We start from the raw sequence: 26,007 nt of genomic DNA, 5'->3' as shown, positions 1-26,007 counted from the left end.
GCTACTCAGGAGGCTGAGGCAGGAGAATGCTGTGAACCTGGGAGGCAGAGCTTGCAGTGAGACGAGATTGCACCACTGCATTCCAGCCTGGGCGCCAGCAGGAGACTCTGTCTCAAAAAATAATAATAAATAAATAAAAGCTCAAAAGTATTTTGATTGAGTCATGGTGTATCAGTTAACATAAAATATTACATTAATTTTGGAAGCTTTGAATTATCTTTTGCATAACTCCTTTTGTTTTATATAGACTATATAATAAAGCATTATAAAGTGCTTTGACATGTAAAAGCTTCAGTTATACATTAGGTAAAATTATAAAGATTTTAGTATCTTCATTCTACACAAAATCCAAAAATATAAGTATTTTTCCATTTTACAAAACAATAGTATAGGATAGTCTTCTGTATTTCTATACAAACATTCCAATTATTAAACATTTTAAATGCTATTATAAGAAACTGCCACCAGATGGCACTTGACGATATTGTTACAATCCTTGGAAAATAAGGGTTTATTTTTTATTTATTTATTTTCTGAGACAGTCTCGCTCTGTTTTTTAATGATGCAGATGCTTAGAGATGTCTAAGGTATTTTGAGTATCTAAGAAAAGAAAATACATTTAAATGGTTAAAAATGTATAAAATAATCTAATCACAGCAGGAACTTCTTAGATCCAGATAAGATATTTTTGCAGCAAAGTTACAAATGATCTTACACAACTATTTATGAAGAAACTCTACAATAAATAATGTTATAGAGCAAAAGTTTTCTCCACCTCCTGTCTATGTAGAATGTGCTTTATAAATTATTTGATGATATACCTAAGGGAATTAAACTTGTTCTTTGCTTTCCCTCATCATCTTCCACATCAAATTATTGTCATCATCTCTAACAGGATGCTCATTTCTATTTTCAAACTAATCAGTAAAACAGAACAATATGCATGATATGCAAAAATACAAAATTATAAAAGATAAAACATATAAGTAAAGGTATACATAAGATAAAATTTTTACACAAAATATAAACATGTATTCTCATCTACTAAATTACTACAAAAGAGCAATAAATCAGGTTCTCCCCTTCCAACTCCCGCAGGAAGAGAATTCAATTTTTAGCAATATGTTCAACTCATTTTAGCCACATAATTGTGCAACAAAAATTCTGGGTGCTATTGATCACATTTTTTTCTGCTCTTCTTTTGGAAGCTGCTTCTATATGTTAAGGGTAAATTCTGAAGCCAGGTGTGGTGACTTGCACCTGTAATCCCAGCACTTTGGGAGGCCAAGGTGGGAGGATTGCTTGAGGCCAGATTTTTGAGACTAGTCTGGGCAACATAGCAAGACCTCCATTTCTAAAAAAAATTTGCCGGGCATGGTGGCGTGTCCCTATGGTCCCAGCTGCTTGGGAAGCTGAGGTGGGAGGATCGGTTGGGCCCAGGACATCAAGGCTGCAATGAGCAATGTTCACACTACTGCACTCCAGCATGAGCAACATAGTGAGATTCTGTTTCAAAAAATATTTTTAAAAAACAGTATATTGTGGGCCTTTGATATACGTTTCTAGGAATGAGGCATGCCTTCTTTAGAAGCACTCCTGCTGGTACAGATCCTGTACCAGATCTTGACTGCCTCCATTGCTGCCTGTTTCATGGGAATATTATATGTTTGATGTTGCTATTTTCAACTTATTACAGCATTAAAACACTCCTGGGATGTATTTATTAGAGGAGTAGCAGGAAGAAGAAAGAGAAGGAAGTAGGCCAGGCATAGTGGCTCACGCCTGTAATCTCAGCATGTTGGAGGCCAAGGCAGGGGGATCACGAAGTCAAGAGATCGAGACCATCCTGGCCAACATGGTGAAAACCCATCTCTACTAAAAATACAAAAATTAACTGGGCGTGATGGTGCACGCCTGTGATCCCAGCTACTCGGGAGGCTGAGGCAAGAGAATTGCTTGAACCCGGGAGGCAGAGGTTGCAGTGAGCCAAGATCGCACCACTGCACTCCAGCCTGGTGACAGAGCAAGACTCAGTCTCAAAAAAAGAAGAAAGAGAAGAAGCAGAGAAGAGGGAAGATGAGAAGAAACCAAATATTCTATAGAAACAAAGTGAAACCTAAAATTCTATGCAAACTTTAAAAAATAACTTACCTAGTACAGCAGACTCTTGGTTCAATAGTGGGGAAATATTGGTTGGAGAATTCAGTGATAAAGAATCATGTGAATTGTAATAAGAGGAGAGGGATGTAGAGGATGTTGGCAACAAAGAAGAAGGAAAAACAGTTCCATTTTGCTTCTCAGGTAAATCAAGAGACATCTTAGAACCGGTACTACTTGGAGGCCATGATGAAAAATAAGGATCTTCCACTAAAGGTATGTAAGAACATACATCAAGAGCACTAGAGTCATGGTGCTTCACATTAGAGGCATTACATATTTGGTGTTTAGAGTCATACGGCAGTGGATAATTCAGTTCTGCTGAGGAAACATGCATTACTTTTTGAGACTGCAGCTCTACAAAAGAAGAATCATGTGGTTGAGATTCCAAATAAGAAAAGTTTTCCTTGCTGTCCACCTCCTTGGTTTCTTTCTGCTGTATCAATTCAAAAGGAGTTGATTTGGTCCGTGTTATTGGCACCTTTGAATCAAAATATCTTCCTGCTGCATTTACAGGTTTAGAATTAGAACATGCCTCAAACAAAAGAGAGCCCAAATCCAAACTTTGATGCTTCTGAAGAGGTTCCCCAACTGTTGGAAATGCCTTTGTCTGCCGTTTCATGGTTGTATCAGCATTTTTGTCAAAACCGTAATTTAGCTCCAGAAAGTCAAAAGAAGTGCTTGATTTAGCAGGGTGCAAAACTAGCTCTTCCTTTGCACTTATTTCAGAAGTCCTAAAGTCAAAGGAAGAAGATTCTGTGTTTTCCATTTTTGTCCTTTGTTGGTTCATCGTTTTTGCTGCTTTAATGGTACTAAAACAAAAAGAAAGCGTAATAATGACACCATACCCCAAATAGGCCTCTTCGTAGCATCACAATGATGTATAAGCATAAGATTCATCTCCCAGACACACTTAATCAACATTTAGATATATAAAATTGTACTCACCTTTTTGGTAAGTTAGGAGAATAAGAGTCTGCTTGGAGAGTGTGATTTTGCTCAGGAATACAATACTTTGCTTGACTCTTTAAAAGAAATAAGTCAAAGGCTGGTTTTCAGTGAAGCAATGTCAATAAGATATTTTAATATTTAGAAGGCTGAAAAGTAATTTTTCAGGAAATACAAAGATTTAAAATAATTCATGAAAGGGGTAGATTAGCTTCCAAAATATTGAACTCAGCAAGAACTCGTTCATATACTGAGATGGCCAGAATAAAGGATTGATAGTGTCGTAGAAACTAGAAAGGATTTGTGTATATCATCTTTTCAAATGTGGGAGTTTTAAAAATGTTCTTTGGTGAGTAACTTTAGTCTCAAAAACACTCTGCCTTTAGAAATTTCAGCATCTCAGCCCTTTATAGGTACTCTGGACCTATTTCATCTTGTTCTACTCTTTTCCTCCTCACTATGCTCTAGATATACTGTGTTTCTTGCCATTACTTTAGCATGCCAAACTTACTTCCAAGTCAAGGCTTTTACACTTACTATTCCCCTGATGAATATATTTTTGCTCCAAATTTTGCATGGCTATCTCCTTCTAAGTAATTAGATCTCTGCTTAACTGTCATCTGCATAAGGAAACCTTCCCTGACCACCCAACCTAAAATCACACTTCTGCACCTGTCCAGCCATGCTCAATCTTCTTCTTTTTTAAGAGACAGGGCCTCGCTATATTGCCCAGTCTGGCCTCAAACTCCTGGGTTCAAGGAGTCATCCTACCTCAGCCTCCCAGGTAGCTGGGACCATGCAGGTGTGTATCACAGTGCCTGGCTTCAATCTTTTTTTTTTTTTTAAATTAAGTTAGGGTCTTGTTCTCTTGTCTAGTCTGGAGTGCAGTGGCACAAATATGGCTCACTGCAGTCTCAACCTCCTGGGTTCAAGTGCTCCTCTCACCTCAGCCTCCCAATCCTTATTTTTTATAGCAATTATTATGAAATGTGTTATTGTGGTTCATAGAATCTTAAAATATCATTGATTATAAAAGATATCTTCATTTCAGAGATGTTAAAATCCATTTTGAACATCTCAATTGATGCAGAAAAAGCATTTGACAAAATTCATGTTAAAATCACTTAAAATAGGAATGTAAGGAAATTTTCTCAACATGATAGAGGCCATATATGAAAACCTATAACTAACATATATTCAGTGGTGAAAGACAAAGCTTTTCCCCTAAGATCAAAAACAAGACAAGAATGCCAACTTTTACCACTTTTATTCAACTTGGTACTAAAGTTCTAGCCAAAGTAATTTTTTAAAGTAATTTTGTTCTAAGGCAAGAAAAAAAAGGCATTCAAATTGGAAAAAAAAAAAAAAAAAGGCTGCACACGGTGGCTCATGCCTGTAATCCCACCACTTTGGGAGGTCGAGGTGGGTGGATCCCTTGAAGTCAGGAGTTCGAAACCAGCCTGGCCAACATGGTGAAAGCCCGTCTCTACTAAAAATATAAAAATTAGCTGGGCATGGTGGTGCACACCTGTAATCCCAGCTATTTGGGAGGCTGAAACAGGAGACTTGCTTGAGCCCAGGAGGCGGAGGTTGAAGTGAGCCGAGATCACGCCACTGCATTCCAGTCTGGGCAACAGAGTGAGACTCTGTTTCCAAAACAAAAAGGAAAAAAAAAAGTAAAATTATCTCTATTCTCAGATGACATGATTTTATATATGGGATTCCACAAAAAATCTGCTAGAGCTAATAAATTCAACAAAGTTGCAGGATGTAAAATGAACACACAAAACCAGTTGCATTTCTATACATTAGCAATGAACAATCTGAAAAGAACATTAAGGAAACAGTTATATTTATAATGGCACCAAAAAGAATAAAATACTTAGGAATAGATTTAACCAAGGAGGCAAAAGACTTGTATACTGAAAACTACAAAGCTTTGCTGAAAGAAATTAAACAAGATATAAATAAATAGACATTCTCTGTTCAAGGAGTGGAAAACGTATTATTGTTAAGATAACATTACTACTAAAACTGATCTACAGGTGCAATGCAATTCTTATCAAAAGCCCAATGGCATTTTTACATAATTTGTTTAAAAACCAGAATAAAATTCGTGGAATTTCAAAGGACACTGAATAGTCAAAACAATCTTGAAAAAAAAGAACAAAGTTGAATGACACACTACCTGATTTCAAAAACTGCTACAAAGCGACAGTAATCAAAACAGTGTGGTACTGACATAGTATAGACTAAAGACCAGTGAAATAGAAGGGCTTAGAAAAACACAATTACATATAGTGGGCAATTGATTTTTGACAAAAGTGCCAAGAAAATTCAGTGGAGAAAGGAGAGTGTTTTCAACAAATGATTCTAGGAAAAACTAAATATACACATGCAAAAGAATGAAGTTGAGGCTGGGTGCAGTGGCTCACACCTGTAATCCCAGCACTTTGGGAGGCCGAGGTGGTGGATCACCTAAGGTCAGGAGCTCGAGACCAGCCTGACGAAAATGGAGGAAACCCCATCTCTACTAAAAATACAAAATTAGCCAGGCGTGGTGGTGCATGCCTGTAATCCCACCTACTCAGGAGGCTGAGGCAGGAGAATCACTTGAACCTGGAAGGTGGAGGTTGCAGTGAGCTGAGATTGTGCCATTGCACTGCAGCCTGGGCAGCAAGAGTGAAACTCCATCTCAAAAAAAGAAAAAAAAGAGAGAATGAAGTTGGACCCTTATGGCACATACAGAAATTAACTCAAAAATAGATCAAATACCTAAACATAAGAGGTAAAATGTAAAACTGTTACAAGAAAATGGGCAAGCTTCATGACATTGAATTTGGCAATTATTTCTTGGATAGGACACCAAAGGCACAAACAACAAAAGAATAATAGGAAAATTGGACTTCATTGAGATTTAAGACTTTTACACACCAAAGGACACAATCAACAGAGCAAAAAGGCAACCCTTTGACTGAATGGAAGGTGATATTTGCAAATCACATATCTGATAAGGGATCAATATCCAGAATATATAGAGAACTCCTGAAACTCAACAACATGTAAACAACTCAATTATTTTTATTTATTTATTTTTTTTGTGCGGGGCGGGGGACAGAGTCTTGCTCTGTCGCCCAGGCTGGAGTGCAGTGGTGCGATCTCGGCTCACTGCAACCTCTGCCTCCTGGGTTCCAGCAATTCTCCTGCCTCAGCCTCCCAAGTAGCTGGGATTACAGGCACACACCACCATACCCAGCTAATTTTTGTCTTTGTAGGAGAGACGGGGTTTCACCATGTTGGCCAGGCTGGTCTCGAACTCCTGACCCCAAGTGATCTGCCCACCTCGGCCTCCCAAAGTGCTGGGAGTATAGGCGTGAGCCACCGCATACAGCCTCAATTAAAAAATGAGCAAAATCTGGGCACCATGGCTCATGCTTGTAGTCCCAACTACTGGGGAGTTTGAGGTGGGAGGATTCCTTGAGGCCAGGAGTTTGAGACTAGCCTGGGCAACATAATGAGATCTTGTCTCTAAAAAAAATGTTTAAAAAAAAATTAGCTTCCTGTGGTAGTGCATACCTATAGTTTCTGCTACTCAGGAGCTGAGGTGGGAGGATCACTTAAGGCCCAGGAGTTTGAGGCTTCAGTGAGCCAGGATGGTGCCACTAGACTCCAGCCTGAATGTCAGAGCAAGACCCTGACTAAAAAAAAAGTGGGGGTGGGTAGGGGAAGGCAAAGGACTTGAAGAGATATTTTTCCGAAGAGGATATACAAATGGCCAGTAAGACCACAGAAAGGTGTTTAATCATTAGGAAAATACAAATCAAAATCACAATGAGATACCACTTCACACCTAATTAGGATGGCTGCCATCAAAAAAACAAAATAGGCCAGGCGTGGTGGCTCACACCTGTAATCCCAGCACTTTGGGAGGCTGAGGCCGGCGGATCACGAGGTCAAGAGATTGAGACCATCCTGGCCAACATGGTGAAAACCCATCTGTACTAAAATACAAAAATTAGCTGGGCGTGGTGGCATGTGCCTGTAATCCCAGCTACTCAGGAGGCTGAGGCAGGAGAATCGCTTGAACCCAGGAGGCAGAGGTTGCATTGAGCTGAGATTGTGCCACTGCACTCCAGCCTGGCAACAGAGCGAGATTCTGTCTCAAAAAAAAAAAAAGAGAAACTGGAACCCTTGTGTACTGTTGGTGGGAATGTAAAATGGCACAGCTGTTATGGAAAACAGTATGGCTGTTCTACAAGAAAACTAAACATAGAATTACCACATGTAATTCTACTTCTGGGTTATACCAAAGTAATTAAAAGCAGGGATACAAAGATATATTTGTATACCGGTGGTTATCACAGCATTACAGCAGCCAAAAGGTGGAAGGAACTCAAGTATCCATTGATGGATGAATGGATAAACAAAATGTGTGCGTGTGTGTGTGTGGTGTGTGTGTGTATAAACATATACAATGGAATATTATTCAGCCTTAATGAGTAAGAAAATTCTGACACATGTTATAACATGGAAGAAGCTTGAGGACATTAGGCTTAGTGAAATAAGCCAGACACAAAAGGACAAATACTATATGATTCCACCCATATCAGGTACCTAGAGTAGTCCAATTCATAGAGACAGAAAGTAGAATGATGGTTGCCAGGGGCCAGTGGGAGGGGAGAATAGGGCGTTATTGTTTAATGGATACAGAGTGTCTGTTTAGAATATGAAAGTTCCAGAAATAGTGATGGTCACTCAACATTGTGAATATACTTAATGCCACTATATTGTACACTTAAAAATGGCTAAAATAGCAGATTAAAATGATATATTGTACCACAATAAAAATATTAATTGGAAAGTATCTCTTCCTTTTCTATTTCCTGGTATAGACTGTATAAAATTGGTGTTAATTCTTCCTTAACCATTTGATAGAATTCTCTAGTGAAACTATGTGGGCCTGAGATTTCTTTTTTGGGAGTTTTAAAATTACAAATTCAGTTTTTCTAATCACTAAGGGGCTATTCAAATTATCTATGTCATGCCGAATACATTGTGGTGGATTGTGTTTGAGAAAATAATCCATTCTGGGCTGGATGTGGTGACTCACGCCTGTAATCCTAGCACTTTGGGGGGCCAAGGCAGGAAAATCCTTTGAGCCCAGGAGTTCAAGACCAGCCTGGGCAACATAGCTCCTATTTCATTCCTGATATTGATAATTTTTATTTTCTCCCTTTTTATCTGTGTCAGTTTTTAAAAAGGTTTCTCAATTTCATTGATCTTGTTAAAGAACCAATTTTTTTTTTATCTTTTAAGAAAACCAGGCTGGGCACCTTGGCTCACGCCTGTAATCCGAGTACTTTGGGAGGCTGAGGCAAGCAGATCACCTGAGGTTAGGAGTTCAAGACCAGCCTGGCCAACATGGCAAAACCCTGTCTCTACAAAAATACAAAACTTAGCTGGGCATGGTGGCACATACCTGTAGTACCAGCTACTTGGGAGGCTAAGGCAGGAGAATCGCTTGAACTTGGGAGGTGGAAGTTGCAGTGAGCCAAGATCATGCCACTGCACTTCAGCCTGGGTGATAGAGTTATACTCTGTCTCAAAAAAAACAAAAACAAACACACAAAAAACCAATTCTGATTTTTCTCTATTATTGTTTCCAATTTCATTGGTTTCTGCTCTTTATTTCTTTTTCTGTATTCTTGGAGTGAGAGCTTAGATTATTGAGACCTATACTGTTTTCTAATGGATGCACTTAGTGCTGTAAAGGTCCCTCTCAGTACTGCTATAGCTTCTGTCTCATAAATTGTGATATGTTGTATTTTCATTTTTGTTTAAGTCACTGTGTTTCTTTATTTCCTTTGAGACTTTCTCTTTGACCCAATAGATTATTTAGAAAAGTGTGGTTTGATTTCCAAGTATTTGGATACTTTTCCATTACCTTTCTGTTACTGATTTTTTCTTTTTTTGATTGATTAATTAATTTTTGAGACAGGGTCTCGCTCTGTCACCCAAGCTGGAGTGCAGTGGCACAATCACAGTTCACTGCAGCCGTGACCTCCCAGGCTCAAGCAATCCTCCCACCTCAGCCCCCTGAGTAGCTGGGACTACAGGCACATGCTATCACACCTGGCTGAGTTTTTAATATTTGTAGAGACGGGGGTCCCCCTGTGTTACCCAGGATCATTTTCAACTCCTGGCCTCAAGGAATCCTCCCACCTTGGCCTCTCAAAGTGCTAGGATTACAGGCAAGAGCCACCATGCCCGGTCTCTGTTACTGATTTCTAATTTGATTCTATTGTGGTCAGAAAATATATTCCATATAATTTCAATTTTTTTTTTTTTTTTTTTTTTTGAGACAGAGTCTCACTTTGTTGGCCAGGCTGGAAAGAAGTGATCCTGTCTCGGCTCGCTGCAACCTCCGCCTCCCGGTTCAAGCGATTCTCCTTCCTCAGCCTCGTAAGTAACTGGGATTACAGGCACCCATCACCACACCTGGCTAATTTTTGTATATTTAATAGAGACGGGGTTTGGCCAGGCTGGTCTCAAATTCCTGACCTCATGTGATCCACCCACCTTGGCCTCCCAAAGTGCCGGGATTACAGGTGTGAGCTGCCGTTCCCAGCCTAATTTCAATTTTTAAAAAATTTTCAGATTTGTTTTATGGCTCAGGATATACTCTATCTTGATATATATTTTCCATAAGCACTTTAAAAGAATGTGTATTCTTATTAGGTAGAGTGTTCTCTGTCAACTAGATTTTGTCAGTTAGTGGTGTTGAGTTCACCTATATCCTTGCTGGTTTTCTGTCTAGTTCTATCAAAATTGTTGAAAGAAGAATATTGAAGTATCTGGCTATGACTGTGAAACATCTGTTTCTCTCCTTTAAGTTCTATGAGTTTTTCTTCACATATTTTGCAACTTCATTGTTTGGTCTATATACATTTAGGACTATTATGTCTTACTGGCAGATTGACCCTTTTATCATTATCTTTCCCTATCTCTGATAATTGTCTTTACTCTGAAGTCTACTTTATCTGATATTAACAGTCACTCCTGCTTTCCTTTGACTCATGTTTACATGATACATCTTTTTTCCATTCCTTTGTTTTTAGCCCTCTTATATATTTGAAGTGAGTTTCTCGTAGACAACATATAGTTGAATTGTTTTTTTAATTCTCTGTGCCAATTTGGCAATTCACTCTACCACCAGTAAATATTGGTGTATTTAGGCTTATATGTTTAATGTAATTATTAATATGGTCAAGTTTCATTCTGCTATTTTATTTTTTGTTTTCTTTTTATTCTGTTTCTCATTGCTATTTTCTTTTTCCTGACGTTTTCTCTTTCTTGCATTTTTTAGAATTCCATTTTGATTTACCTACAGTGTGTTTTATTATATCGCGTTGTATAGCCTTTTTTTAGTCATGGCTCTAGATATAGATATAGATATATGGTATCACACTCTACTGGTGTTATCATTTTACCAGGTCAAGTGTGGAAGCCTTATCTTCCTTTATGTTTCTTACCATCCTCCTGTTACAAGCATTTAAAATATTTTCTTTAATACATTTAGAACAACAGTCAGTGTTATATTTTTGCTTCAATTGTAAAACATAATTTATAAAACTCAAGAGGAGAAGGAAAGTTTATTATATTTACCCATGTTTGCTTATTATTTTCTTTCTTCCTTCTTTCATCATTTCCTTTCTGTTTAGAAAGCTTCCTTTGCCATTCTTTTAGGGTAGGTCTACTGGTAACAGGTTATCTTAGTTTTTCTTCATCTGAGAATGTCTTGATTTCCACTTCATCCCTGAAGGATGTTTTCACTGGATTGACAGTTATTTTCTTTCAGCACTTGGGAAATACTGTGCCAATTCCTTCTGACCTCTATGATTCCTAATGCAAAATATGCTGTCATTCTAATTGTTTTCCTCCTACAGTTAAGGTGTCATCTTTTTCTGGCTGATTTCTAAAACTTTTTTATCGTTTTTTGTTTTCAGAAATTTAATTATGATGTATCTTCCAGTACTTTTTCAGCCCTGCCCTTTCTCTTTTCTTTCTGGGATTTTGATGACACAATGCTAGATTTTCTTTTTTTTTTTTTTTTTCTCGTCCCTTAGTTCCCTGTTTATTTTTTCAGTCTATTTTATCACTGTTGTTCAGACTGGGCAATTTCTATTGTTCTGCTTTTTAATTCATTAACACTTTTTTCTGTACCCTCTGTTCTGCTGTTGAACCCATCTATTTTGCTTCAGTTACCGTATTTTTAAGTTCTAAAATTTCCATTTGCCTCTCTTTATATCTCGTTTTTTGCTGAGATTCTTTTTTTTTTTTTTTTTTTTTGATGAGACTTTGTATTTTTTAATTTGGTTTAAGCATGTTTTTACTTTTTTTCCTTTTTTATATTTTCATTGTTTTTATTGTTTTTGTTGTTATTGTTTTAAGCATGCTTTTAATTGCTCACTGAAGCATTTTTATCTTGGCTGCTTTAAAATCCTTGTCAGATAATTCTGACATCTGTATCATCTCAGTGTTGTCACCTATTGTCCTTTTTTAAATTCAGTTTGAGATCTTCCTGGTTTTTGGTATAATAAGTGATTTTCAACTGAAATCTGGGTATTTTCACATTATTATGAAACTCTGAATCCTAGTTAAGCCTTCTCTTTTTGCTGGGGCTTTTTTTTTTTTTTTTTTTTAACAGAGTCTTGCTCTGTCACTTAGGCTGGAGTGTAGTGGTGCGATCTCAGATCACTGCAACCTCCATCTCCTGGGTTCAAACAATTCTCATGCCTCAGCCTCCTGAGTAGCTGGGATTACAGGTGCACACCATCATGCCCAGCTAACTTTTGTATTTTTAGTAGAGATAGGGTTTCACCATGTTGGCCAGGCTGGTCTTGAACTCCTGGCCTCAAGTGATCTGCCCGCCTCGGCCTCCCAAAGTGCTGGGATTACAGGCATGCATCACCACACCTGGCCCTTGCTGGGGCTTTTTGATACTCTCTAGCAGGGGAAACGGTAGGGGGTGCTTCCTCATTGCTGCTGGGTGGATCCTACCTCTACCAGGTTCCTCACTTAGCCTCTGTTGACACTCCAGGGGATGCACTGTTGGGAAGGCTCCTCACTTGTTCTCCACTGACACTGTAGTGGGAGTGGCCTCATTACCACCAGATGACTATGAAAGTCCTGACTCTCTACTAGGCCTCTTCTGACACCACTTCAATGGGAAGGCATTGTGGGGTCATGTTAATACCGGGTAGAAGCCCAGGTTCCTCACATTGTCTCCACTGACACTGTGATAGTGGTGGCCTCATTACCACTAATGATGGTGAAAGTGTTTAGTTTCCACTGGGCCTCTTCTGATGCTACATATGGTCTCCACTGACACTGCAGGATAGGGAGCCTCATTACAGGCCAGTGGGGATGAAAGTTCCAGCTCTCTATTTGCCCTTCTCTAACACCACCCAAGAAGGTATATTGGACACCGTATTATAGCCTTGTAAGGGTGGAAGTATAGGCTCCCCACTCAGCCTTTGTTGGCATGGATGAGATTGGGTCAGCTTTTGCTTCAGTGTTGGCTACAGTAGAATGATTATTGTCTAATAATGTTCTGTCTTGATAGGCTGCCCATTTACTGGTTCTTTGGCTAGAGATAGCAGGCTTTTATTGGGGCATCTTTTTTCTCTGCACTGTTAGCATTTCTGAGTTGTTGGCATCTTAAGCACCAAGTTTAAATTATATGAGGCAAAGAAACTGAGGGAGCTCACCACCATTTTGTTCCTCAAGTCTGGAGGGCCCTGACTAGTCTGCCGCCTTCTCTCCATCCCTCAGAGTTTTCTAGTGTTTGTTTTATGTATAATATCCAGGATTTCTAGTTGCACTTAGTGGAAGGAATAGGAAAAGTATCTCTACTAGATCTTTCTAGAAGCAGAAGTCCTCCATGGCTATCTTTAACCAGTTCCCCCTGTGAGGGGTTGAACTGTGTTCCTGTATCCCCATTTACTGGCTAAGGACCCACTCCAAACAACCCAGCTATCCAGAGCCATGGCACTGCTACTGGGCTACATTTGAGTACTGACATTTCCTAGAACCTAAATAAAATATTAGCACAGTTACTCCAGCAACACATTAAGACAATATTCTTTGTTCAAGTAGACTTTATTCTAAGGGTATAAGGATGGTTGATAATCATATAATTATATGACTGCATTAATAGGTCAAAGGAGGGAAAATCCATCTAATCACTCCATAATGCAAAAATAGGCAATTGATAAGAATTCAACATGTTGGCCGGGTGCAGTGGCTCGTGCCTATAATTCCAGCACTTTGGGAGGCCGAGGTGGGCGGATAATCTGAGGTAAGGATTTCAAGGCCAGCCTGACCAACATGAAGAAACCCCATCTCTACTAAAAATACAAAATAAGTCAAGCGTGGTGGCACATGCCTATAGTCCCAGCTACTAGGGAGCCTGAGACAGGAGAATCACTTGAACCCTGGAGGCAGAGGTTGCAGTGAGCTGAGATCGCGCCATTGCACTCCAGCCCAGGCAACAAGAGCGAAACTCCGTCTTGAAAAAAAAAAAAAATAATAATAATAATAATAATAATAATAATAATTCAACATGCTTTCTGAAGAAATTCTTCAGAAAATGAAAATTAATGAATTATTCCTTTAAACAATTTAAAAATTCATATGTCCAATCAAAATTCAAAATTATGCTTAGTGAGACACCAGAATAATTCCTATCAAAATTAGAATTGTTTATTTCACCTCTATTATTTGACATTGTTCTGGGATTACTAGCCAATGAAATGGGCATGAATATAAAATAAGTAACAATTCCTAGCAACTATATTCTTATTCCATGTCCTTTCACCATATCATTTCTCCTTGCAGTTGATATTAACTGTAAGATTGCTTAATTAGTTCCCTAGCCCCAACAGTTATTCTGGCTTTCTTCCCACCCACCTGTCTTGCTGAGGTCTCAAGCATGCTTCATCATTCAAATGATGAGAATTATGATCAGGGCCATGTCTGAAACACTTTGTATTCCTAATGCTGAGAAAATAGTAGAGCCTCAGTGAGTATTTTCAGATTACTAATTTAAAATGTGATACTAAAAATTGAAATGTATATGTCACATATCACTTGAACCCAGGAGGCAGAGGTTGCAGTGAGCCAAGATCGCGCCACTGCACTCCATCCTGGGCGACAGAATGAGATTCTGTCTCCAAAAAAAAAAAGAAATGTATATGTCACATGAAGGCAAGGCAGCAGTAATTTTGTCTTGTTAAGGTTTGTTCAGAATCTAACACTTTGTGGTTATACAGTATTTAACATCAATTTTTGTGATGAGATCAAAATAGCATATCCTAGAACTCTCAATATTTTTTAATTGGCATTTGGCCAAATCATAATAGTTTTTATATCTTAGGCCTCCAGCTGAAAATCCTTTGGATGTTCTAAAATATTCTGAAAACCTCAATGATTCAAGAAAGCAATCAACAGAGTGAAGAGACAACCTGTGCAATGGAAGAAAATTCTGCAAACTATGCATCTGATAAGTATCCAACAGCATTGGATACTAACATAGCATAAGGACTCAACCCAACAACAAGAAAACAAATAACCTGATTTTAAAATGGACAAAAGACCTGAAAAGATTTCTCAAAAGAAAACATACAGATGGCCAACAGGCATATGAAAAAATGTTCAACATCACTAATCATCAGGGAAATGCAAATTGAAACCACAGTGACCTGTCATCTGTCACTCGTTAGGATGGCTATTATCAAAAAGACAAGAGATAACAAAAGTTAGAATATGAAGAAAAGAGAACACTTGTACCCTGTTGATGGCAACATAAATTAGTACAAAAATTATGAAAAACAGGATGGAGATTCCTCAAAAAATTAAAAATAGAACTACCATATGATCCAGCAATTCAACTTCTCGGTATATATCTGAAGGAAATGAAGTCACTGTGTGAGAGAGATATCTGCACTCCCATGTTTATTGCAGCATTACTCACAATAGTCAAGACACAGAATCAACCTTGGTGTCCATCAGTAGATGAATGAATAAAGAAAATGTGGTATACATACACAATGGAGTACCATACAGCCTTTAAAAAAGAAGGAAATCCTGTTATTTGTGACAACACGGATGAACCTGAAAGATATGCTAACTGAAATAAGCCAGGCACAGAAAGACAAATACCACATTATCTCACTTATATGTGGAACCTTTTTTTTTTTTTTTTTTTAAGTGAAACTCATAGAAGCAAGGGTATAGAATAATGGTTACCAGGAGGCTGGGTGGAGAGTGGGGGGAGAGATGGGGTTGGGGAGATGTCAGTCAAAGTATATAAAATGTCAGACAGTAGGAATAAGTTCAAGCTGTACAATGTTGTACAACATGGTGACTATAGTTAATAACAATGTATTGTATACTTCAAAATAGCTGATAGTAAATTTTAAACATGGGAGCAGAATATATGCTTGCCCTTTTACTCCTATTGTTTCTAAATTTAGCTGAAAACTGTATGCAGTAGGTTAATCAGAGATTAATTTTTTTAATAATTTTTTTTGAGACAGGGTCTCACTCTGTTGCCCAGGCAGGAGTGCAGTTGTGGGATCATGGCTCACTGCAGTCTTGTCCTCCTGGGCTTATGCAATCCTCCCAGCTCAGTCTCCTGAGTAGCTGGGACCACAGGCACATGCCTGTGCCTGGCTACTATTTTTTTTTTTTGAGACAGAGTTTCACTCTTGTTTCCTAGGCTGGAGTGCAATGGTGCAGTATCAGCTCACTGCAACCTCCGCCTCCTGGGTTCAAGCGAGTCTTCTGCCTCAGCCTCCTGAATAGCTGGGATTACAGGCACCTGCCACCATGTCCACCTAATTTTTGTATTTTTAGTAGAGACTGGGTTTTGCCATAGTGACCAGGCTGGTCTTGAACGCCTGACCTCAGGTGATCTGCCCGCCTCGGCCTCCCAAAGTGCCGGGATTACAGGCGTGAACCGCCACGCCTGGCCATTTTGAAAAATTTTTTTGTAGAGAAAATTGTTATGTTGCCGAGGCTGGTCTCAAACTCCTAGGCTCGAACCAATCCTCCCACCTTGGCCTTCCAAAGTGCTGGGATTACAGGCATGAACCACCTTGCCCAGTCAAGAGATTATTTTTAAATTTTTATTTCTCTTTGAGACAGGGTCTCACTTTGTTGCCCAAGCTGGAGTGCAGTGGTGTCATTTCAGCTCACTGCGACCTCCACCTCCCAGGTTCAAGCAATCCTCCTGCCTCAGCCTCTGGAGTAGCTGGGACTACAGGTATGCCCCACTACTCCTGGCTAAATTTTTTTTTTTTTTTTGGAGATGGGGTTCACCATGTTGGCCAGGCTGGTCTTGAACTCCTGACCTCAGGTGATCTGCCTGCCTCAACCTCCCAAAATGCTGGGATTACAGGCACGAGCCACCGGACCTAGTGAGATTAATTTTTTAAGTTAAGTTACCTCAAATTAATTTGTTCTTTTCCACAGGAAATTTTTAGTGCAGCCCTGTGCACATCTAACGCTCTCAACTTAGTTGTGACAATGGATAAATCCTGCAACAAATCTGACATCCCTTGACCAAAAGCAAGTACGAAAATTTTTTTGACATCATATCTAGTTTAAATTTTACCTCTGTTCCAGAATGTTTATCTCTGATAACATCCATCTGTCTCTTAAATAGTTCTAATACAGCATTGTAGACCAGTTCGTATTGTTCCTGAAGAGCATCACAACCCAGAACAAATGAAAACAAAAAGAAAAAAAATGGTGAACTGCAGGACCAGATTTTAGGAATTTGAACACCAATCAAATCCTAATATAGCAGACCCAAAGGACAATCAGCATGTTATTAAACTTACTAACAATGCCTTATGCTTGCATAGTTCACTTCAGATTTCAAAGCACTTTTATGCTGCTGAAAATAGCTATTTGATACACCTGTAACTAATGTACAAGAATCTTATGACTTGTTTCTTTTATGTTCTAACCCTACTTTCTTATCTTTCTCTCCGTCATTCCTCTAATTCTGTTTCCCTTGCTCATATTAAAAAAAAAAAAATGTATTTCATTCTAGATGGATTTTTTGTAAGCAACCTTCATCTTTTCTGGAAAAAGAGATAGTAGTTGGTGTATAGATAGGTAACTTCAATGTATACGCTTTAATTTGGTCCTCTTAATTGCTCTATAAAGTAGATAGGCTATTATACCTATTTACAAACAGTTTATCCCAGGTCATTCAGAAGGAATTTCCAGGACTTGACTCAGAAACTTAATTTCCACACTCTTAGTTCAGTGCATTTAGATAAAGTTGCTAAAATTTTGTCCTAGTAAAGATACCAAAGAAAAGTAAACCACTAAATAAGGTTTGGAAATTTGTGGTTACTAAAGGATTTCACCATAGAGAAATGAGACCTCTACTATTACAAGGTTTACGAGTTATTACTATTCTGTTTTAGCCTGTACTTGCTCAAGCACTTAATTCTGAACCTACTTTTTATCTGAATGGGCCTATTCAGAGTTTTCCCTGGCACTTTACACATTTCTGTACAAATAATGAACAATATTTTTTCAAAGATAATTTTAGCAAGAAACAATGCAGAGTCTGTATCATCCAACACAGTCATTAGTATGCTCTTTAATTTTTTTTTTTTTTTTTTTTTTTGAGACATGGTCTCACCATGTTGCCCAGGTTGGAGTGCAGTGATGCAATTTCGGCTTACTACAGCCTTGACCTCCCAGGCTCAAGTGATGCTCCCACCTCAGTCTCCCAAGTAAGTTGGGACTGCAGGCACCTGCCACTACACCCTGCTAATCTTTGTATTTTTTGTAGAGACAAGGTCTCACTATGTTGCGCAGGCTGGTTTTGAACTCCTGAGCTCAAGCGATCCACCTGCCTCAGCCTCCCAAAGTGCGGGGGTTATAGGCATGAGCCACCACATCTGGCTAATTTTTTTAAGAAAGAAAAATCAGGGCCGGGCAAGGTGGCTCACGCCTGTAATCCCAGCACTTTGGGAGGCTGAGGCAGGCGGATCACGAAGTCAGGAGTTCAAGACCAGCCTGGCCAGCATGGTGAAACTCCATCTCCACTACAAACACAAAAAATTAGCTAAGCATGGTGGCACGTGCCCGTAGTCCCACCTACTCAGGAGGCTGAGGCAGGAGAATTGCTTGAAACTGGCAGGTGGAGGTTGCACTGAGCCGAGATCGTGCCATTGCACTCCAGCCTGAGTGACAGAGTGAAAGTCCGTCCCAAAAAAAAAAAAAAAAGAAAAGAAAAGAAAGAAAAATCAGACAGGAAGCTCTCATCTGGTTACAGTGCCATTTCCTGGTTAGAGTAGCGTCAGAAAAAACAGCTAAAACTGTTAAATTCAGTTAGTTGTTTGATAATGCCAAAATGTGAAGGCTTTTTCAGCTGTCTTCCAACTCTTAAAAGTAGACCTGAAATGGAATTTGTTTTTGAAATGGAGTATAGTTTTATTAAATTAGTATTGCAATTTATGTAACTAGATTCCATACTTCTGGAATCTTTATGCATTTACATGGATCAGCCTTCTTTCAAGTCTGACAGCATTAAACCAGCTAATGCTTTCACTTCATATAAGCTTTCTCCCTCACAGGTTGAATATAGAAAACACCTACACTCAGCACATGAAGTTATTTTTTTCCACCAGCTGTTAGTGGAAAACCTGTGGAGGCCAGTTTTATATTATAATAGCTCTTTATTTTTTCCCTTTAATTAACAACTTCTAGACTAAAATATCTGAATTGCCATTGTCAGTGGTTTTACCTCTAAAACTATTTGCATCTTCATTTCTAAGTGTCTTAAACACTTTAAGGTCTTGCTATTTAAGTAGTTAAAAGTAGTTCTAACAGATTACACAAAAGTGCCTGTTAATAAACATCAATATACATTTGATGAATGAATGGGTCAATTCTAAATTCTATATTAAAAGTGAATACCGCTTAGAAAACTAAAACTGTTGGGTAAAACTATTGGTGTAGAAATGTGAGTGAAATTAATATTGTAGACAGTGAGAGATTTGAGCTAGGAGGAGAAGGGAAGAGCATTCCTAATGGAATGAACAAGTGTGGGCATTCTGGGATAGGTTAAAAGATTGTGATACATAAATATAGTGTGATTATAATATATACATATATATATTTTTTTTTTTTTTTTTTTTTTTTTTTGAGACAGAGTCTCACTCTGTTGCCCAGGCTGGAGTGCAGTGGTGTGATCTCGCCCACTGCAACCTCTACCTCACAGGTTCAAGCAATTCTCCTGCCTCAGCCTCCCGAGTAGCTGGGGTTGCAGGTGGCTGCCACCATGTCCAGCTAATTTTTATATTTTCAGTAGAGATGAGGTTTCAGCATATTGGTCAGGCTGGTCTCAAACCCCTGACCTCAGGTGATCCACCCACATCAGCCTTCCAAAGTGCTGGGATTACAGGTGTGAGCAACCGTGCCTGGCCCAATTATGTTTTTTTAAAAAAGTATGCATGCAATAAGAATCAGGAGAAACTATAGAAAAATAGTAATAGTGGCTATCTCTAGGTAATAGGAATATATTTTTAATTTTTATTTTTCAGTGTTTCCTAAAATGAGCACATAGACTGAATTCTCCATATTCTGTTACCACATCCTGAGGTAGAAATTATAAATCCCTGATTTTCTATGCTTTCAGAGATGAATTTTATCACTACAAAATTTATCACTACAAAAGTTAACATGGCCTAGCTATTTCAAGTTCACAAGTCAAACAGTTTGTTGACTAGTTTTACAACATCCTTTGTAAGGAAGTAAGTAATATTACATTGGTGTCTTAATATTTTCTGAACAGACAGTAAAATAAGGAATGAAAGGAATTTGACCCAGGACAAGGGATACAGGAAAAATATTGGGATATTCAGAGTTACAGAAAATGGCAATGGACTCTAGAGCACGTAATAGTAAATTGGTGTTATATCTGAGCAGTCAGCTGTTTTTGGATGCCTCACCATTAAACATAGAGATGGAGCAAGACTCAGACACACTTTCTGATCCATTCACTACAGTTCATACCTGAGTTTGAACTAATGAAGGCCTCTGTGTCCGCATTTCCTGGATCAAACTGAAAACACTGAAGTTCTCAGGAATTATCTATCAAATTAAAGGGGAAAATATCTTATTCCTTTCAATACTTTGTTAATAAATTATTGCTACTTTTTCATAGTCTTGTACTTCCATGGCATCTGCTCTTGTAACATGAGGTAATATCAGAAAAAATGATGCATTTTTAAAACAAATGAGGTTTCTTATCACTTGCAACATGATTTAAAGCCTGGTATTTTCCCTAGAAAAGACTAAAGAAACTCTTTAGAATGATTTCACACGGTGTAACCAAATTTCTAAAACTATAGATATAATGAGGGACAAGATTCAGTAGATGCACAAGTATGAGAGTTGTATAAAATAAGAGATTGGTAGATAGGTCTAAAGGCCATATTTTAAACTTCCTATTAGACATTAAAAAATGATTTATAGATTGGAACGTAAAGTATGATTGCAATAAGTTGAGTCCATCTATTAAAGCAGTTTGGATAAAGAAAGGGTAACTATATAATTTAGGACAGTGTTCCTCAAACTTTATCATGCATCACAATCACCTGGACAGCTTGCTGGGCCCCCATCTCTAGAGATACGATTCAATTCAATGGGGCCCAGTAATTTGCCTTCACCTTAGGTTAGGTGCACCTAACCCCCTTGGGCTTCAACCCCTACATTATTGGAATCTCCAAAGATGGGAAAACAAACATTAAAGGATATATAAATTACAGACTTTCTGGGAGTCTGAAAAAGTAGAAATAGAAATCTTTGACCTGTTTTCAATATTTCACAAGAACTAACAGAAATTATATGTCTACTAAAACAGCTGCACAAGCTAAGTGAAATACCTGGTTTCCTTGGGTTTTGTTTTTTGTTTTTGTTTTTGAGACGGAGTTTTGCTCTTGTTGCCCAGGCCAAGTGCAATGGCGCAATCTGGGCTCACTGCAGCCTCCCTCTCCCAGGTTCAAGCGATTCTCCTGCCTCAGCCTCCCATGTAGCTGGGATAACAGGCATGCACCACCACACCCAGCTAATTTTGTATTTTTAGTAGAGATGGGGTTTCTCCATGTTGATCAGGCTGGTCTTGAAGTCCCGACCTCAGGTGATCCACCCACCTCAGCCTCCCAAAGTGCTGAGATTATAGGCATGAGCCACCGCACCCGGCCAAGTTTTCTTGGTTTTGATTAGAATTGTCAACTCAAAATGGCAACAGTAGAACAGTGATAATCCAGTAAAAATATAATGTGAGTCACATATGTAATTTTAAATTTTCTTTTCTTTTTTTTTTTTTTTTTTGAGAAGGAGTTTCACTTTTGTTGCCCAAGCTGGAGTACAATGGTCCCATCTTGGCTCACTGCAACCTCCACCTCCCAGGTTCAAGTGATTCTCCTGTCTCAAGCCTCTGGAGTCGCTGGTATTACAGGCATGTGCCACCACACCTGGCTAATTTTGTATTTTTAGTAGAGACAGCGTTTCACCATGTTGGTCAGGCTGGTCTCAAACTCCTGAAGGTGATCTGCCTGCCTTGGCCTCCCAAAGTGCTGGGATTACAGGCGTGAGCCACCACGCCTGGCTGAAAATTTCTTTCTTTTCTTTTTTTTTTTTTTTTGTGAGACGGAGTCTTGCTCTGTCGCCCAGGCTGGAGTGCAGTGGCGCGATCTCGGCTCACTGCAAGCTCCGCCTCCCAGGTTCACGCCATTCTCCTGCCTCAGCCTCCCGAGTAGCTGGGACTACAGGTGCCCGCCACCACGCCCGGCTAGTTTTTTGTATTTTTAGTAGAGACGGGGTTTCACCGTGTTTGCCAGGATGGTCTCGAACTTCTGACCTCGTGATCCGCCTGCCTCAGCCTCCTAAAGTGCTGGGATTAAAGGCGTGAGCCACCACACCCAGCCTAAATTTTCAAACAGACACATTCAAAAATGAAAACAGGTGAAATTATTTTTAATAACATATCTTAGCCCAATATATATTATATTTCTAACAAGTTCTCAGGTGATGCTGATGCTTCTTGTCTGTGGACCACCCTTTAAGACCCACCTACCTGGGAACTAATTTAATCATCTGACAGAGTGGGTCTACAAGTACATTTTCTAGAAAAAATGAATCATGAAGATAGATATTTTGAAAAACCAAACAATTACTAATATGAAAGCAGTAGAGTAAGAAAATGGGAAGTGCCTGCTGAGAGAAACTCACCCCATCTTTTAGCAACATCCATGTATAATCAATAGCACAAATAACACCAGTCCTTCCACAGCCAGCACTGAAATGAAAGATCACAGTAGCATGTATGCATGTATACCTAGAGAGAATGGACCATTGACAGTAGCTGGAAAATTTTACCAACAGATTTGAGGAAGAAGATGCCTGGGGACAGTTAAACTTCCCAAACCCCACCATTTCCCAGAGCACATTTGTCATGCCACAGGTCCTAGGCAACATCTCAGAGCAAGAGTCTCTAGAGCTGTACTACTCACAAGTAACTTATCAGAAAAACATGAATTTAATGCTTAGGTTGAATTTATTGTCGTTTGTTTCTGCTATTAACCTTTCCCCCTTTCAATTACAGAGTCCTGGCCGGATGCTGACATTTGGTTCATTCTAGGTAGAAGGTTTATACATAGCATCATACCTGCAGTGAATGCATATGGGAACACTGTCATCCTCTTGGTAACAACGTACATCCCAGATGAGCTCAAGAATAGGGTCTATAGATGAAGGTACATCATGGTCTGGCCAATTCTTGTAATGAAACTGGTAGATAGTTCGAGTGTCCTATAAAAAATAGTCAGATGGGAGGGGAAGAGGGGCAAGGGCAGAAAAACTACCTATTAGGTACTATGCTCACTACCTGGGGTGATGCGATTATTCCGTGGCACACAGTATTCCCATGTTACAAACCTGCACATTTACGCCCTTATGTATTATATTCATAAAATTAAAGTTGAGGCTGGGTGTGGTGGTTTACACCTGTAATCCTAGCACTTTGGGAGGCCAAGGCAGGCAGATTACTTGAGGTCAGAAGTTCAAGACCATCCTGACCAACATGGGGAAACCCTGTCTCTACTAAAAATACAAAAATTAGGCATGGTGGCGCACACCTGTAGTCCCAGCTACTGGGGAGGCTGCAGCACAAGCGTTGCTTGGACCCAGGAGGCTCAGGTTGCAGTAAGCCGAGATTGCACCACTGCACACTCCACACTCCAGCCTGGGTGACAGAGCAAGACTCTATCCCCTCTTCCCCCCCCCCAAAAAAAAAGTTGAAATTATCTTAAAAATAGCCAGGATAATAAGACAACTGAAGGTTGGAACTCCACCTCATTATACCAAGACATCAGTCCGGCATACTAAGTTATATCTATATCCTTTTAGAAATTTATTCCAGTTTCTTCTCTATAAATCTCAGGTGACCAGATGCTTTCTGAAAACAATTAAAAGTGATTTCAGGTCACTTTTGACCCCATCTGCCCCATTCACAAGAAGCAATAGCTGGATATGAAAATAGTTTAAACCAGTGTTTCCCAACTGGTATGCCTCAAATGTGTCACAATCATGCTGATATATTAAATCTCTTTGCCTTAGAGAAGCTGGGCAGGGCCTAGGGCAGCCTGAGCTCTCAAACTGGTCCCCAGTCTCTATGCACTGTTCAGCTTCTGTTCACCCTACAAATATTATCATTTTATATGTGTGTCATGGTAGAGAATAGATTGAAGACATATTATACCAATGGTTTCTTCTTTTTTTCTTCTTCTTTGAGACAAGGTCTTGCTCTGTCACCCAGGCTGCAGTGCAGTGGCACCGTCTCGGTTCCCTGCAACCTCTGCCTCCAGGGCTCAAATGATTTCTCCTGCCTAAGCCTCCTGACTAGCTGGAACCACAGGCATGCACCATCACACCCAGCTAATTTTTTTGTGTTTTTAGTAGAGACAGGTTTTTGCCATGTTGGCCAGGCTCAAAATTCTCTTGAATATGAAGACTCATTCACGACATCAAAGACCCTACCACTCCCCATTGTCTTATGCCCAGCCTGAGCTACACACATCTATATTTACTTGCCTGATCTCTATAGGCTTTTGATAAACTCAAAAGCCTTAGAGTTTTTATACTTACACTATTGAACTTAACTTTTAGAGTCCTGATTATATAATCAGATTTCCTTTTTTCAGCTTCCTAAAAAGAAAAAGAAGACTAAAATATTAGTGATTGCAAAGACAAGCTCACTATAAGGTAGACCCTGGAGGCTTTACTCAGACATGAGAACAGACATTATACTTACACAGGATATAGAGAAAGGGCCAAATTCCAGCTGCATCTCTCCTGGCTCAGCCCAGTAGCGCTCACACTTTTTCTGTTGCACAAAGCAGAATGCAGTGATTTCCCTCCATGTATTCTAGTCTCTTCGAGGGAATAAAACCCACTCCCTCATCTGGAAGCAAATTCAGCTCTATCCTTCACCTTAGGTTAGGTGCGTCTAACCCCCTTGGGCTTCAACCCCTACATTATTGGAATCTCCAAAGATGGGAAAACAAACATTAAAGGATATATAAATTACAGACTTCCTGGGAGTCTGAAAAAGTAGAAATAGAAATCTTTGACCTATTTTCAGTATTTCACAGGAACTAACAGAAATTACATGTCTACTAAAACAGCTGCACAAGCTAAGTGAAATACCTAGTTTCCTTGGTTTTGATTAGAATTGTCAACTCAGAATGGCAACAGTAGAACAGTGATATCCAGTAAAAATATAATGTGAGCCACAAATGTAATTTTAAATTTTCAAATAGACACATTAAAAAATGAAAAGAGGTGAAATTAATTTTAATAACATATCTTAGCCCTACATATCAAAACATTTTGACATGTAACCAATATAAAATAATTATCAGATATTTGGCATTTTTTACTAAGTCTTCAAAATCCAGTGTGTATTTTATATTTATAGCTAATCTCAATTAGGATGCCAAATTTTGGAAGTATTTTATTTCCATTTAGATTTAATAAAACATCTGAAAAATTTTCACATACTCAAACAGCTTTCTGATAGCTGAATTGCATGTCAGTTTTTAAGTTTAAATCAATTAAAATAATTGAGTTCCCCAGTCACATTAGCTGTATTTTAAATGCTCAATAGCTGTATGTGTCTGGTGGATGCAATATGGGACAGCACAGGATTAAAAGCTCCAGCTGGTAGTTAAAGATATCTGATTAATAGAAATGGGAAAGTGATTTGTTAATCTTGAAAGCATATTTTGTTTTTAACTTTAAAACATAGGGTCTACTGAGAAAACAAATAGGATTCTTATGAGAAAAAAAAAAAAATCCCCTGAGAATCACGTGGCATTGCAAAACTGAAAACTAGAAAGATGACATAAGTTTTATCTGGGCACACTTAGGTAAGTTCTGCTGCCAATTTCACCCTCCTTTTTCTTCTTTCCTTTGTTTGTAGGTCAGCAGGTACTAGTAAGTAACTTACCTTTCCCATTTCATACTCCATGCATGCCATAACAATGATCTGGGGGATGAAACAGATAGAAACTTAAACATTCATATATAGTTAGAAAGAGCAGTTAATACATGGATCCCAGAGTCAGAAAGTATTAACCATTCTTTTTTCTTTTGTGTGTGTGTGTTTTTTTTTAAACCAAAAAAGAAATCCTGGTAACTTATAAAACATTGCTCTTACTCTTCCTTCATTCTGACAATACTTCCCCTTTCTCTGTTCAAACCAGTAATCTTGTTACCAAATGAACCTGTCAAGGTAAGAACTTTCTA

At 38.8% G+C, this 26,007-nt stretch overlaps 1 protein-coding gene across 6 annotated transcripts in view; it reads right to left on the bottom strand.

Moving 5' to 3' along the window:
* Nucleotides 1–26,007, bottom strand: part of PTPN22 (protein tyrosine phosphatase non-receptor type 22) — a 61,436-nt gene that overhangs the window by 21,157 nt on the left and 14,272 nt on the right. For 5 of the 6 annotated variants that reach the window (XM_007977509.3, XM_007977506.3, XM_007977507.3 and 2 more), the window contains exons 5-13: nucleotides 25,709–25,747; nucleotides 24,512–24,583; nucleotides 24,346–24,405; nucleotides 22,868–23,010; nucleotides 22,432–22,498; nucleotides 20,212–20,289; nucleotides 16,784–16,870; nucleotides 3,106–3,182; nucleotides 2,152–2,969 (exon numbers count right to left, since the gene is read on the bottom strand). In XM_007977509.3, coding sequence (XP_007975700.3) covers nucleotides 2,152–2,969; nucleotides 3,106–3,182; nucleotides 16,784–16,870; nucleotides 20,212–20,289; nucleotides 22,432–22,498; nucleotides 22,868–23,010; nucleotides 24,346–24,405; nucleotides 24,512–24,583; nucleotides 25,709–25,747 — 1,441 coding nt within the window. The remainder of the gene's footprint in view (nucleotides 1–2,151; nucleotides 2,970–3,105; nucleotides 3,183–16,783; nucleotides 16,871–20,211; nucleotides 20,290–22,431; nucleotides 22,499–22,867; nucleotides 23,011–24,345; nucleotides 24,406–24,511; nucleotides 24,584–25,708; nucleotides 25,748–26,007) is intronic. The other variant, XM_007977508.3, reaches the window with a different exon arrangement.

The sequence above is a fragment of the Chlorocebus sabaeus genome, chromosome 20 (genome assembly GCF_047675955.1).
Source record: "Chlorocebus sabaeus isolate Y175 chromosome 20, mChlSab1.0.hap1, whole genome shotgun sequence".
Lineage (NCBI taxonomy): Eukaryota > Metazoa > Chordata > Mammalia > Primates > Cercopithecidae > Chlorocebus > Chlorocebus sabaeus.
Note: the sequence above shows the minus strand (reverse complement) of the source record. Positions and strands in the feature narration are given on the sequence as shown.